This window comes from Tachypleus tridentatus, chromosome 12, assembly GCF_004210375.1.
Source record: "Tachypleus tridentatus isolate NWPU-2018 chromosome 12, ASM421037v1, whole genome shotgun sequence".
Lineage (NCBI taxonomy): Eukaryota > Metazoa > Arthropoda > Merostomata > Xiphosura > Limulidae > Tachypleus > Tachypleus tridentatus.
The window spans coordinates 122322755-122339027 of NC_134836.1; the positions used below are offsets into that span (position 1 = coordinate 122322755).

The following is a 16273-nucleotide window of genomic DNA, read 5'->3' on the forward strand; positions in this document are numbered from 1 at the left end:
AACAAGATAGGTTAAAAAGATGAAAGATTTACAAAAGGTTAGATCAATCAAACTTTATTATCAGAAACTAACAGCAACAAAAAACAGACATAATTACTACAAATAACATGTAAAGAATGACATCAAGAGATGAAATAAAAAGTGTTAATTACAGTGAATGTTAAAAGGTGGGTGAAAAAGTTGTTTTTGAGCCCATGGTCAAAATCCTATTAGGATTTTCCAAACTGGTTAAGACTGACTTATGATTCTAGACATTAACCAAATACAACTACACTAGTATATTAATTATGAAAATGAGTTTGTTCCTATAATTTTGGTATACTTAATATCCAAATAAGCAAATTCACTTATTTTATGGTATACATAAGATCTCTTACCAAAAACAAAGTTAACCCTGTCCTCTCTTCTGGCCAGTTAACATTGTACTTACAAGTCTCAATGACTTCCATGCAACGTTCAGAATGTCCTGGCAAATAAGCAGTCTAATAAAAACATTGAAAAAAAAATACATGAAAAGTCTTCACTTTAAAGCTTATAAATGTCATGTTTAACAAACTTGTCTAGATCACACTGAGATATTCTATGTAAAAGGTTATATTTTATTTTAATAGGACAAACTCTTTGAACTGAATTATACAATTATTAACAATTTCTAGAAAGAAAAATATTAAAAGGTCTTGCTACCTTAAAATAGGTTTACTAACAATGCATAAAATGTAGTTTGAAGATAGGAATATGGAGAAAGGTCCATTTTGTCTGAGAATCAGGCTTAACTCAGATTTCCGACTATCATGCAATGTAAATAATTACAATTATACAAAAAAAAATCTAGGCAAGAACAAATTTGGAACTTACAAAATGCTTTTCTTGTATTTTAGTAGTAATAGTATTTATTCTGAAGCTATCCTTTAGTCTTTACTAGCTAGAGTACTTGTCTATTGTCAGGTGAAATAAAAACTAATTTCAAACAAATGATAGGAAATTGGGCTTCTATTTTTTTTCTTAACACAATAAACTTTAAAAGTGCAATACAAATACATAAAGGTACCAATACTGAGAATAAATACTTATTGTTTTCAAGATTTCTAAAAATAGTGGTCACCCAGTTCATTCTAAAGCTGAGGGATATACCACAATTATATTTTTTATGAAATTTGATGGGAGGGGTCAAGACTCCCCATGATTTTCCTCGTATCATGCTGTATCACTGTGTCAAGTTTGATGCTGATTGGTCAAGAAATGTGGAAACGTATGAGTAACAGATACACAGACACATATATTGACATTTATTTATATAATTATGTGCAGGTTTCACACAAGATGTAGTTGAGAGATTCATTAAATTTATCCTGTTCTTGCAGCCTTTGTTCCACTGTCATTCTCAAGAAGGTATAGTACCTGTTCTGGTTGTGGATACAATGGCTGTAATTCTGCACATTGTACAAAACATCAACAGTAATGTCTCTTAATGTCAGAACAGGTGGTGTTGTGAGGTTACAACCTGGTATATGTTTTAATGAGACACTGAGTAAACACATCATTTCATGTCAGGTGTGCAACACTGGATTTAAATAACCTTGTATATGATCTTGAAAAGTAAATAGTTTGAAAGAATATCAACAGTAAATATACACACTTTGTGTATAAATTGTTAAATATTGTTTATTTTATCCATTAACTTTTGTCCACTATCTTTTCTCTCAAACTTAGTTATTCGAAGATTTAGTATTATTCTACAATAAATATATTGATTTAATCTCTTGTCATCTTTTAGACCCTCCTGTAATTCTTAAATTAACTCAGTTCAACATGTGTGTACCACATGTACAACTACAGTATAGAAATATTTCTAAAGAAGTTAAAACTCTCAGAAAGGACTCAATTCTGAGACATTAGTCATCATGTTAACACTTAGCCGACTACTGTTGCCTCTTCACTGTGATGTTAAGTTTCTTTTCTTCACTATTTATTAATTAAGGCCATGATACGAAGACTTGCGAGTCATACCAACTAGATCATGATAAGCTCAGAAGCTGTCTACTGCCATTTAATATTTTTTTGGTTGGAAATGTCACTTTTAAGAGTTTTAGTTTAAGCATGGTCTTTATATATACATATCTAATATAGTGACTATTGCTAAATTATGGGTTTTAGTTTGAATCATTTTTGCTTTCAATCTTTCTAAGAAAATTTCTTAATGAGAGGATGATTTTTCATTCTTACAAAACTTCTAACTTCTGAATAACGTGACTGCAATACTACTAAACTTACTTTTGCCAAGTCAAACACACTATGATGAATTGTCTGTCTGTCTTCCTCCTTTCTGTTAACAGTATTCAGTGTAACCCTACTGAAAGCTTTATAACGAAAAAAACAAAACAAAGCAGCAATACAACTTTGACTTTCAATGTATAGATTGCAGAGATTAGCCTGTTTCACATTAACAAAAACAAATTATATTCACAACAGTTTCATAATTACCAGTAGATAAACTGTGTCTACATTACCATTTTGCTCATAAATCTAGTTTCCTAATGTGCCACGTCATATATATTAGGCAATTATCTTTACGTATCTAAAATATATGCAAATTACCACCTTTGAATACAAAATACCTTTTGTTACATACAGTCATGTGAAAAAGTTAGGACACCCTATGAAAGCCTGTGTATTTTTGTAACATTTTTGGATATATAGATATTTAATCTCAATTTCAACAATACTGAGAGATTATAGGAATATAACTAAACAATTAAAACTGAAGAAAAGACTTTTCAAGATCTTCTGTAAATGTAATTCTACAAAAATGCATATTCTAACTGAGGAAAAAGTTAGGACACCCTACCCCCTAATAGCTAGTGTTACCCCCTTTGGCTGAAATAACTGCAATGAGACTCTTCTTGTATCCATCTACCAGTCTCTGAGATCAGTCTGAAGAAAGTTTGCCCCACTCCTCAATGCAGAATTCTGTCAGCTGTGAGATGTTTGAGGGTTTCTTGCAATGTGCAGCCCGTTTCAAGTCACTCCACAGCATCTCAATGGGATTAAGATCTGGGCTTTAACTCGGCCATTCCAGGACTCTCCCTTTTTTAGTTTTCAGCCAGTCCTTGGTGGATTTACTGGTATGCTATGGGTCATTGTTGTGTTGCAGGGTCCAGTTCCATTTCAGCTTAATTTTCTTACATGTGGACTCACATTTTCCTCAAGCACCCTCTGATACACAGTAGAATTTATGATGGATTCTGTGATTGTGAGCTGTCCAGGTCCTGCTGCAGCAAAGCAGCTCCAAACCATGACACTTCCACCTCCATGCTTCACAATTCATATGAGGTTCTTTTCCTGGAATGCTGTATTTGGTTTATGCCAAACATGCCCTCTGTTCTGGTGTCCAAATAATTCAATTTTGGACTCATCTGTCCAAAGAACATTATTTCAGAAGTCCTGGTCTTTGTCTACATTCTCTTTGCCAAACTTCAGTCTTGCCTTGATGTTTCTCTTAGAGAGCAAAGGTTTCCTCCTTGCACACCTCCCACGTAAGTTACATTTGTGCAGACTCTTTCTGATTGTAGAGGCATGCACTTTCACATTAACAGTAGCCAGAGCCTGCTGTAGGTTCTGTGATGACATTTTAGGGTTTTTGGAGACCTCTTTAAGCATCTTGCAGTCTGCTCTCAGGGTGAACTTGCTTGGACGACCAGACCTGGGCATGTTGGCAGTTGTTTTGAAAGCCCTCCACTTGTTGATTATTTTCCGAACAGTGGAACAGCTGATTTCAAAATCTTTTGATATCTTTTTAAATCCCTTACCAGACTCATAAGCTGCTACAATTTTCTTTATGAAGGCCTCAGACAGCTCTTTTGCTCTCACCACTCTCACTTCAACAACCAGGAGCACACCAAACTAAATGTCTGAGGTTCAAATAGGGCAAGCCTCATTCACAATGCTGAGTAACAATTTTCTAATCATGTGCACCTGGTGTGATACACCTGTGTGTAAGTTGAGCCATTTTAAGTGGGTATAAATGTGGGGGTGTCCTAACTTTTTCCTCAGTTAGAATATGCATTTTTGTAGAATTACATTTAGAGAAGATCTTGAAAAGTCTTTTCTTCAGTTTTAATTGTTTAGTTATATTCTTATAATCTCTCAGTATTGTTAAAATTGAGATTAAATATCTATATATCTAAAAATGTTACAAAAATACACAGGCTTTCATAGTGTGTTTTAACTTTTTCACATGACTGTATATATACATATAATTTCAAATATTTTAAGTTAATATGCCACTTAATTTTAAATAACTAGCAAAAATACTGAGAAAAATTAGGTGAGCTCTGGCTGAAACAGGCTACAAAAGATTTTAAAATTAGTCATAAAATAGTAGGAAATTTGAAAATATCACTGTCAAAGAAATTGAATGCAATACTTATGATGTAGTTCATGATTAGTTAGTAACAAATTACAGTAAATAAAACAAACTATTAAATGTGTACTACAGCAAGTAATTTTGATACATTTGTGATTCTTTCTGGTCATGCATTGTCTTCTTCTTAATTCATTATAATGTATACTTTTTACTTTTAACAAGACTGTTGGAATATCGTAGAAAGACATACAGGAGATGAAAAGTGCTATTAGTTGTGAAAATAATGAAATAATAACCATGACATAAAGGAGAGAAACTGAAAAGTGAAATAATAAAGCCTAGTTACACATGTTTTTAATTAAGTCTTCTAGTTATACTAACATGTATGAAAGAATTTTTATAAATTTTCCTATACTTAAAATGTATTTTTGACAGGTATTTCCTTCCACTCACAAGATTAGCTATTCTTGTTCAATGCTGCCCTCTGTATGCAAACTCTTTATTTATGCATTGCCTAAGCCTTCTACTCCCCCTAATAAAATTGAACAATTACAATGTGTCTCTCATGTAAATCACCATACATCCTTTCTAAACTGATAGGAGCATAGTATTATCATGTGATGCATGCAACTCTCTTTATGTGCCTCTAATGAACTACCATTTTGAAGTTTGGCAAAAGGGAGAAGCGGAGGAAGAAATAGAAGTGCAAGAGGATGGAAGCACCCATCAAAAATACAATTTTAGTATAAGAAAATTATAATTTCTGATGAGGTACTTCACTTTGCTTGCAAGAAACACACATTGATTAGGAGGAGGAACTGGTGTGAAAGAAGAACAGATATACCAACCCAAAGTGTCTGAAAGATAACTGTAGATGAGACAGTCAGATCAGAATATGTGAAGAGTGGGACTGTATCACTTCTGATCACCCATGTGTGAAATGTGTAAGACATTAGGGCAGAAAAAGAAAGGAGTGAAACTGGGTGATAGTAAATGTGGTAAGAAAGTGATTCTCACCAGAGAAAGATATTGTAACTCAATCTTACAATGAGAGTGATTTTCACCAGAGAAAGATATTGTAACTTAATCTTACAATGAGAAAAGTAGGTAAACAAGGTTGAGGCAGACCATATTTTGTAATTCATCTACATCCAAAACTTCCTCTTGGGGTACCAATATTCTTGTGAGAGTTGGATGTGGGTCATATCTTCTTCATTTCAAATCCAAGAATCAGGGAGTTGAGAACAATTTTAATTCTCTGGTATAAGACCAAGGATTAGCTGTGGCTATCAACCCAGGACATGATATGAAAGAATGCCTGTTGTATGCAATCAACTCCTCCAACTGTGAAACAGGTGGAACCTGTAAGAAGATATAACGAGTAATAGCCAAGGACAGAACCAAACCAATCCCATGCACCATTGCTGTAATCCACAACACAGACATAAGGAATTGAGGCAGGAAGACAGATAATCCAAAATCTGCATGAGGACTTGTGTTGATTGGATCACTCTAAATCCAACATCTGGCCATAAGGTACTGACATCTATGTAGTGGTGAGACAAGGACTCCCAATCAAAGGAGTGAAATGCATTTCTGTGACTCAACTCTTGTGGGTGTGTAAATAGTATTAGGAGGTCATACCATCCAGCACGGTGACAGTTCAACTCTTCTGGAGGTCATGTCTCATCTACATTAGCAGAACTCTACTGACCTACTCTTGTGTGAATTGTTATAATTATCTTTTGGGGAACCCATTCAGGAGGGTGTCTCCACAGTTGACTACCTCAGCAACTTGGAACTGGTAAGGATAAGGACTCCCATGCTCCACTAGAAGAAAATAAGGTAAAAATGTATTGGAGAGTCTGGAGGAATGTTATCACCTAAGACAGTACAATGAGTGATCACAAAACCCTATTTTGAAAAGCAGACCATCCAAATTTATTGAGTTAAGATATGGGAGAAATGAGCAGCTCTCCCATTCTGCTTTACTAAATATCACAAGGTTATTCATTTACAAATGGCCTTTTGAAACACCCAGTCTCAAGAGTGAGAATCACAAAGCCATGGAAGATAAAATGCAAGTCAACATGCTTGTACAGCATAGATTTAAAAAATATCTAGTCACTACAACTCACCACAGAAAGTATGAATAAAACTTTCCAGATACACAGTCATAAAAAAACATGACAAGAGTTGGTAGATGAAACCCTGATGAAGAGGAAACTGCAATATGATGGAGATAGTGGGATATCAATATACTGAAAATGGTCCACAAGCTAGACCATAGGATCTCTTCTATTAGATGATGAAGATGAGAAACAAGAGAAAGAGTAAGGTGTTGGACCTGATGGAAGGGACTAAGGTAAGGAGAAAGAAGGTAGGAAGGAATAGGCCAATAAACCCACAAGGTGGAAACCCAATTGGAAGAGCAGAATGACAAGAGGAGGATTGCCATGGGATAAAGAGTTGTGAACGTGTACCCCAGAAGGGAGTACTATGGATTATATAAGAATAAAGAGTTGTAATCAGGCCCAGAAGCATATCCAGATCTGATCCAGGGTAAAGATGGGAATTAAAAGAAAGGAAGAATAATGCACCTAATCTGCCAAGGTCAGCAGGAAAAGTAATGTTACAGATAAAGGAAGAGACAGATAGAGGTATAAAAATCACATAAGAAATCAACAGCAAACAATTCGGACCATTAACATTCACAGGTGAAAAGAAGGAAACATGTTTGACAGAAAAGGTGAAACACTGAACATAAGGAAGTGGTTCAGTCAAGGAAATATTGGATCTCATGAATAACCCACGATGATGCCAAGTTGGGAGAAGTATTTGGAAGGAACATAAAAACAGAGGAAGTAAAAACTATAAATTGTTCGAAAGTTAAAAGTAAAGGATGGCCATCCAATGTCTAGAAACCAAAGAGACTGAAGACTTATGGTCAAAAAACTAGATCAGAAATGACCTCCATGTGAGCTATGTTAGGCTCAGCAGTGGGAAATTTCCTGCTAGTAGACCAATTGTGGAATATATTCCTCTTGCATAGGTAATGCAATAGAAGATGTACAGATGGAACTAGCTAACAAGAAACTGACCTGACATATGAAACAGGACTGGATGAAGGCCAGGTGTGGAGAAGCAGAATGTGAAGGTTAGGATGCAGGATGTGTGAATGAAGGTGGCAAAGCAGGAAGAAAGAAGTGGATGAGGTATGGGGGAGCAGTCAATGCAGCCTTGAAAACCAAGACTGAGTTGACTAAGAGGGAGTAATCAGACAGACAATATAATGAGTGGAGTGAACAAGATAAATTGCCAAATGAAGTAATGGGATGGATGAATACATATATAAGCATGTATGAGACCAATTCAAGTTCAAGGCATCGACTGTCGGAGGCAGCAGATGATGTACAGATTACAAAAAGAGATGCAACTCCTTGAGGAGAACCTGATTGTTGGTAATGATCTCGAAAAATGAAAAGATGTAATGCTCTTTCTATGGAATATAGCAGGTTGATGCAAAAACATTCCACGTTAAGAACGGTAATAATCAGCAAACTCAGGAGGCAGGAAAAGATAATTAAAGTTCTAGCCAGTCATCAAAAGCTCATTAGCTTTAATAGGAGCTTGGCAAAGTCCAGAAATATAGATTGGACCCTGTAACATTCAATTTCCCAATGTACAAAAGCAGATAAAACCATTTTCAGACTGCTGACACTTAAGGCCCAGAATAAACAAGTCACTGGCGTAATCCCCAAGGTGATAAGGTTAAGTTTGGAATTCATTGCACTGGAAGGTTTAACTAAGAGAAAGAATACAGAAAAAAAGCAACTTGAATTAACTGATAAAAACTAATATAAGAATCTGGTTGAAGAAATTAAATTAAGATGAAATATAACCACTTCGTGAGGTAAAAAAAGGAACATATCCAAACTCAAACACTGCCAAATGAGAAGTGACAGTTGGTAGAAGCACATAGAGCATACTATTTCCCTATTGGTGGAGGGGTGATGCATGATGATTTATATGACAGACAAACTGGAACTGCTTGATTCCAACGGGGGAGGGAGCAGAAGCCTTGCAGCATGTGTAAAGAAAAAGTTTGCATATAGAGGGCAGCAGTGAATGAGAATAGCTAAACTCTTAAGAAGAGGGAAGTATCCTATTGCAGGGGTTCCCAACCTTTGGCACTCACGACCCCTTACCTAAAAGTTTGAAACCCATGTGACCCCCTACTTAGGGCTTACTATCAGCAGCTTATTTTTCTTTTATTTTCTGTGAAGGAGAGAGAAAGAAACATCTAAAAAAATATTTAAAAATTCTGTAATTATTTATTAGCAAGTTAAATCACATTGGTCCAACCTGAATTCACAAAAAGAACATATATTTCTTAAAATAATATTAACATAGGTTTGAACAGCTATCCAACTCAGCTAGTATGATGCCTGATGTTGCATTTCAGCAGCAAGCTTTGAAATTCGTGGCCGGGCGTTTGTTAGAACCAGTCTCATGTCATCTCCAACATCCAATCTGTTCCTATTCTTTGTTTTTATATTGACAAGAGTGGAAAATCCTGCCTAACACAAGTAGGTAGAAGCAAATGGAACAAGGACATGTAAAGCTATCATGCTGACTTTGGAGTATGACTGATACATAGAGCACCAGAACTGAGTCACGGATTTCACCTTGAAGAGATCACGAGCTGAAGAGTAGTTCCTTAGATCCAGAAATTCATCTTGGATGCTGGATACATCAAGTTCAGTACAAAATGGGTTCCTTACCAGGGCCTCCTGTTCCTGTGATAGCTCAGAGAAGTAACACTCGACTTCCTTTTCTAGAGACTGAAGATGTTAGGTAATCTCATCTTTGAGGAACTGATCCAGTTGAATCTGAGACTCATCCGTCACTCCACAAAGTTTTTCAAACATAGTGATGTTTCCAAGATTGGTTTTCCGACGCCAGTTCTGCAGTTTGGAAACAAAGGCCCGAAAACTATCTTGAAAAAGGAGAACATGTGTTTCCCTTCCTTGAAGCTTCAAATTGAGCTTGTTCAGCTGGTCAAAAATGTCGGCTAGGATGCATAACCCTTTTATTCCATGCTTCATCTTCGAAGTAAGCTACAAGATCTTTCCTTTCTTGAGTCTCCAGGAATAGCTTTATTTCATCTTTCATTTCAAAGACACGATTAATAACGTTTCCTTTCGACAACCAATGTACTGCTGTGTAGAAGAGAAGGACTTCATGTTCAGCATTCATGTCTTTGCATAGTTCTTTGAATAGGCGAGTGTTGAGTGCTTGAATCTTCACATAATTTACAATTTTGATTACAGATTCAAGCACTTCCTGCAGAGAGGCAGGGAGAGTCTTACTGGCGAGAGCATATCGGTGAATCATGCAGTGGATGCCCTTTGCTTGAAGTGCTAGCTTCTTCACTCTCGACTGGAATCCTGATTTCGATCCCAGCATAGCCGGTGCCCCATCCATACAAACCCCACACACATTTTCCCATTGAAGATCTTCGTCTTGAAAAAAAGTTCACACTTTTTCCATGACATCATCAGCTTTTGTTGTGGTTTCAAGTGCACTGCAGAAAAAGAATTCATCTTTGATGTCACCTGAATTAATGTATCTCACAAAGACAAGCAACTGAGAACATGAACTTACATCTGTTGACTCGTCGAGCTGAAAGGAGAACAAAGAGGAACCCTTGATTTCAGTCAAAACCTGTTCCTTCACATCCATAGACATTTTAGAAATGCGCCTCTGTATAGTATTATTTGACAGGGATACTTGCTGCATCTTCTTTGCACTGGCTTCTCCAAGAATAAGATTTACTGCTTTCATCATGCAGGGTTTAAGAAATGTTTCTCCAATCGTGTGAGGCTTTTTTTATTTAGCAATTTCGAATGCAATCTCATATGAAGCTTCCACTACGGCTGCACTCTGCTGCTGAAACGACCCACTTCTATCAATTCTTTGGCTTTTAAGAGACCGTTCATGCCGTTTGAAGAAATCCTAACCCTTCTTTGCGTGTTCTGGATGTTTCGTCTCGAGATGATGCTTGAGTTTTGATGGTTTCATTGACTCTGCACTCAGGACAGCATGGCACAAAACACACTGTGGTTTCTCGATGCCGTCGTTGGCGAGCACAGTGGTAAAGCCAATGTTGAGGTAGCATTCTGAGTATCTGCGCCGTTTAGCCATGGACACAACTCACCTCTACTGCTTACTTATCTCCTTGTTAAAATAAAATAAAAATGTTGAATAATGAACGCTTTGGCAACTGTAGATTTTACACTGACTACTTGTGGGGGGTGCAGGTAGAGTAATGATGGGGTAAGTATTGGGAGGGAAGGGAGCATGGCCAGTCGCGCGATTTGTCATCCACCAATCAAGCAACGGACATGTGACTCATGTGTTGACAGCGAGCACACACACACTTAATCACAGCTAAACAGACACACAAGCATACGTACATGCGCGTGCACTCACATACTCGCTACTCACTAGTACACACATACATACAGTTGCAGACACATACACATTCACTCACAGGCACGCATACATACACCCATAATATCACCTAATGACATTGAACTAACGTAGCACACGTTTTGCTTTGCATCGAAACAAAAGAAATGTAAGAGCATGAAAATGTAATTGATGAAATAAAATTAATGGTATCCCAAGCTACTTCTAACAAGGCTACGCGACTCCCCTGCCAACTGGGGTCGCGACCCACCGGTTGGGAACCCCTGTCCTATTGGGAATTTTATTTTTCAAAGATACCAAATCGAACTTAATAGACAACAAAGTAAATACTTGTTTCAGAATCTTAATCACTTTAAACGTAATTACTTACAATTTATTTTTAAACATTTAATGATAATTCGTGAAAGCAAGGTAATCAGCACAACCACAAAAAGGCAGACACTGAACAAAAAAAGCAAGTAGTTATAGGTGGACGTGTATTTCTTTATGTGTAACCAAGTTAAGGATAACTTTGGAAGACTGAAACTTTCCACTGCCTCTCTCAGAACTTTCAGGTGATCTGTAAGAATTAACAAAGTACTTAAATTTGCTTTCCTCAACCTACACATGTTCCAGTCAAAACCCTGTAATGAAAAAAGTAACAAGTGTGTTTAACAGCATGTTTTGTGTGTGTGTGTGAAGATGAAAACATATCACCTGGTTAATCTGCATAAAAGTAAGAAAAAGTTGTCCTTAAATTCTAATTCTGTTGAAAAGGAAAACTTGACATAACATTAAATGATAACATCTGGTCTTTCTACTGAATTGCACTAAACACTAAGAACAAACCCTTATAATTCAAATATTCATCAAACATTCCCTTAGACTCTTTTAATCTAACTGCAACTACCATGTCTAAAGGAAACACACTCTAAAGGCCATCACCGTGTTAGAAAAACAAACCTGTTTTGGCTGAAGATGATCACCTACTCTGCAAAACATTGTATTTGTGTCCCCTAATCTTACCATTCTCACCAATAAACACACACACAAAACAAATTGATCATTTAGAAAACGTTCAGGAAACTTCATCACAGCAGAACTATTTAGAGTGACTAAGAAAAATCTTTATATTTTACTGTTTGAACATAAGAACAAAGATACACAATGTTTCAAATGTTGTAAGTCCCAAGACATACTGCTGTGCCACTGGGGGTTTAATTTCCTGACTGAAACATAAAGCCAACTAATGTTTCTTACAGCCACAGTGTACAAGCTGTGTAAAGAAAGAAAAATTAATATTTACTCACTGGAATAAAATAGAGCAAAGCACTTGAACTAATTTGTGTATCAGATATTGATAGAATCATGTATGCCCCCTTCTAGTACAGCAGTAAGTCTACGGATTTACAATGGTAAAATCAGGGGTTCAATTCCCCTCGGTGGGCTCAGCAGATAGCTCGATGTGGCTTTGCTATAAGAAAACACACACAGAATCATGTGCATGTATTGAGTAGGGTATAAAAGAAAATTAGAATAAGAATCTACTATAAGCACCAATTAAGACAAAATAAGGTTCATTTGTATAGATTATTTTATGATCCAGTCTGGCAGCAAAAATAGAAACTTCTTTTACCAATTATAAGGGCCCAGCATGGTCAGGTGGTTAAGGCACTTGACTCATAATTCAAGGGTAGAGGGTTCAAATTTCTGTCACACCAAACATGCTCACCCTTTCAGCTGTGGGGGCATTATAATGTGATCTTCAATCCCACTATTTGTTGGTAAAAGAGTAGCTCAAGAGTTGGCAGTGGGTGGTGATGACTAGCTGCCTTCCCTCTAGTCTTACACTGCTAAATTTGGGATGACTAGTGCAAATAGCCCTTGTGTAGCTTTGCGAGAAACCCGAAACCAAATCAATTATAAGAATGGTGGGGAAACAAATACCTGTATTGACTGGCTGGAATGAAATAAAAAATCACTCTCATTTCTGATTAGGTGGAAGAAAAGATTACAATATATATATATATATAAGCAGTGCAAACACTTAAAAGCACCACCTATTTCAAGCAATTAGGCCTGTAGACAAAGGTATAATTGACAGTAACTTAAGTCTAAAGACTACTATCAAAATATTAAATAAAAAAGTCTGTTTGATTCCAAGAAATATGATATATCTTATTTGTTTCAATCACAAAAGATCAGTATTTCTAATATGTTATGTTTTGGTCATTAATACAATCAAATTATAGAACCTAACAACTTATGGAAGCACTTTGGAAGTGTTAAATCTGAATTATAAGCAATATTCATTATTTTAGTGTTTCTTGCTAATCTACGTCTGTTAATGTTAGTAAAATTATATGTTTTTTATTGTTTGTTTGCTGAGAAAAATGCATTTCATTGATAGGTAAAGATTTTCAGTGATAAATCACTGGAGATTGATTCAGATCAAGGATTTCAACTCTTTATAATTAGTATTATTAACAAATTTTTATTAAACGTTTTCCCTAAAATGAGAAAAAACAAACTTCATAACAGTATAAAACAGACCTGGGCCGATTAGTATTCAAAAGGTTGCAGCAAACCTTCCTAAATAAATACAAATTACAATCCATTCTAATCACACTCGAGCAAACTCTTTAATAAAACCACAAAGAGCATCTTTCCTATTTTTTGCACCAAGTTATATATATATTTTTAATGAGCTTTCGACTTGATATTAATAACACACCCTTTACTTTTATTTCTTTGTATACACTCTAGGCTTAAGTTACGTCAAACTACACTTGCTATTACAATTAAATCTTACCATTACTAGTCTAACTTTCCTGCTGTTCAAACTGTTCATTTGATTTATCATTTTATAATGATTTACACTTTACTGCTAAAATCAGGGGTTCGATTCCCCTCGGTGGACTCAACCCTTTGTGGTTTTCCTACAAGAAAACACACACACACATTTACACTCAATACGAATTTCAACCCAACACTGATATTTTGAAAATTACTTAACTAAGCCTCACTGAAAGCTGAAAAGTTAAGCCTAAAATTTAAATTGAATACATAACAAAGTTAGACGTAAGCTTACCATTTATTTTCAAGTGAAGATGTGGAATAAAACTATTTTGTGCCATCTGCAAATCATACCTTATTGTATAATTGTTAAATATTTTGATAAATTATTACCATTATTAATTTTACATATTTTATTTCAAATAATTAATTCGTTGAAAAATTGCTCCGTTACAACTCGTGGATTTGTGCTGGTATAAATAAATAAGCAGACGATTTTGTAGTAGTATTCCAATGTACAAATGGCGCTTTAGAAATTATTGTATATCAGCTAATTTTCTCAAAATGTATGACTTAAAGGTAAAATAATTGTGGGCATAGAATAATAGGAAATTTTCAAAGAATTTAATGGGAATTTTGTCCAACACCATGTTCCAACTGAACAAAATTTCATCATTAGTGAATTTGATTACGGAATATAAAATACTTTCACACAAAAAATTATTAAAAATAAAATGTTGGCTATTTTATCTCTTCTGTATTCATCATATTGCTTCAATACCAAAAGTGTACATTATAATTCCATCAATAAGCTTACCGCCAAACCACTGAGTGGGTACGAAGCTTGTTTTCTTCTGTTTTTAAAATTTTCTCCCAAAGCTACACAAGGGCTATCTGCGATAGTCGTCCCAATTTAGCAGTGTAAGACTAGAGTTGTTTGTTTGTTTTGGAATTTTGCACAAAGCTACTCGAGGGCTATCTGTGCTAGCCGTCCCTAATTTAGCAGTGTAAGACTAGAGGGAAGGCAGCTAGTCATCACTATCCAACGCCAACTCTTAAGCCACTCTTTTATCAACGAATAGTGGGACTGACCATTACATTATAACGCCCCCACGTCTGAAAAAGCGAGCATGTTTGGAGCGACGGGAATTCGAACCCGCAACCCTCAGATTACGAGTCGAACAGCTTAACCATCTGGCCATGGCGGAGGATGGAAAGCACAAAAAAAATCTATATCAAAATTTTGGCGACAATTATTTGCTCTGTGAGAAAAGTAAACAAAGAGTATATTTTATGAGCGTTTTTGTTGTCCGTTTATCTCTTTCAAAATGTTTGAACAAATCCTGCTTAAATGGGACGCGAACCATGAATTATTGGATTAACAATCCGTGTATGCTAAGTACTAGAATGCGACCAGCCATTTTAAAAAGGATGTGCGGTAAGGTAACTAACGATTTCGAAATTTACACTTGGCTATTGAACTCTTTGTTTACATTATAATATTTCTTTAATATTGAGTGTTAAAGTTGGAGAGACTGGGTGTTCATTTGGAGTAAATATACTTTGAAAATACACTAATTGTAAAGCAAATAAAGACAACGATAAAAAAATTTATAAAGAAGTGTAGTGCAGGTTTAGGTTTATAATAAAATTTAATTATAATAAAAACATAGTGAATATTTTTTGATAGATTATTTTCATTCTCTTTTCCGTATGTTTACTCATTATGGTCTACCTTTTATCACATAAGAAACTATTAAAGAGATACGCTTCACATACAGATATGGTACGAAAGCCACATGTCATTGTCTCAAAATAGCAGCATAAAAACCCATCACTTGCAAGGGTCAAAAACACCACTAGCAACGAATGTAACCAACAGATAACGTTATCTGTTACAGTAATTAGGCCAATTTTATTAATGTTAAATAATTATTTTCAGTTATAGAAGCTCTTTAGGTAGAAATTATTACACAGTTAGACTGACAGCATTCTGATGAAATATTTGATTGTATATAGTCATTCAAAGATGAATATGCAACTAAGTGCCACAAATTATACTTCGTTAAGCGAGCATTTTGATATTTAAAAAAAAAAACATATAATCACTTATGTGACTTCCAATAACAATGCTTTATACAAATAAATTATAACTCATAATGATCGCAAAATTCTGCTGGATAAAATATCTGGATGTCTTATTTAAGTCTTTAATTTCTCAGAGGCAGCCACTGCAATTGCTTTTAAAGCACCGCTAACCACACATTAGGCCTGGCATGGCCAGGTGGGTTAAGGCACTCGACTCCTAATCTGAGCGCCGCGGGTTTGAATCCCCGTCGCACCAAACATGCTCGCCCTTTCAACCATGGGGCGTTATAAATTTACGGTCAATCCCACTATTCGTTGGTAAAAAGAGTTGCCCAAAAGTTAGTGATGGGTGGTAATGACTAGCCGCCTTCACTCTAGCCTTACACTAATAAATTAAGGAAGGCTAGCGCAGATAGTCCTCGTATAGCTTTACGCGAAATTAAACAAAACAAATATGTATGTATTATTATTATACACGCAAGTCCTCCAGTTTTCGGACATACGACAATAAAATCCCGAGTTTGATTTTTGAGATGATTGTATAACTTTGCA

At 35.6% G+C, this 16273-nt stretch overlaps 1 protein-coding gene across 4 annotated transcripts in view; it reads right to left on the minus strand.

The window, feature by feature from the left end:
- Positions 1 to 14154, minus strand: part of LOC143234560 (ankyrin repeat domain-containing protein 22-like) — a 28956-nt gene extending 14802 nt beyond the window's left edge. For 2 of the 4 annotated variants that reach the window (XM_076472005.1, XM_076472004.1), the window contains exons 1-4: positions 13929 to 14154; positions 11229 to 11417; positions 2272 to 2357; positions 378 to 482 (exon numbers count right to left, since the gene is read on the minus strand). In XM_076472005.1, the coding sequence (XP_076328120.1) occupies positions 378 to 482; positions 2272 to 2357; positions 11229 to 11417; positions 13929 to 13974 (426 nt within the window). In that variant the 5' untranslated portion in view covers positions 13975 to 14154. Of the gene's footprint in view, positions 1 to 377; positions 483 to 2271; positions 2358 to 11228; positions 11418 to 13649; positions 13777 to 13928 lie in introns of those variants that run through there. The other 2 variants (XM_076472006.1, XM_076472007.1) reach the window with 2 other exon arrangements.
- Positions 14155 to 16273: the final 2119 nt, after the last annotated feature.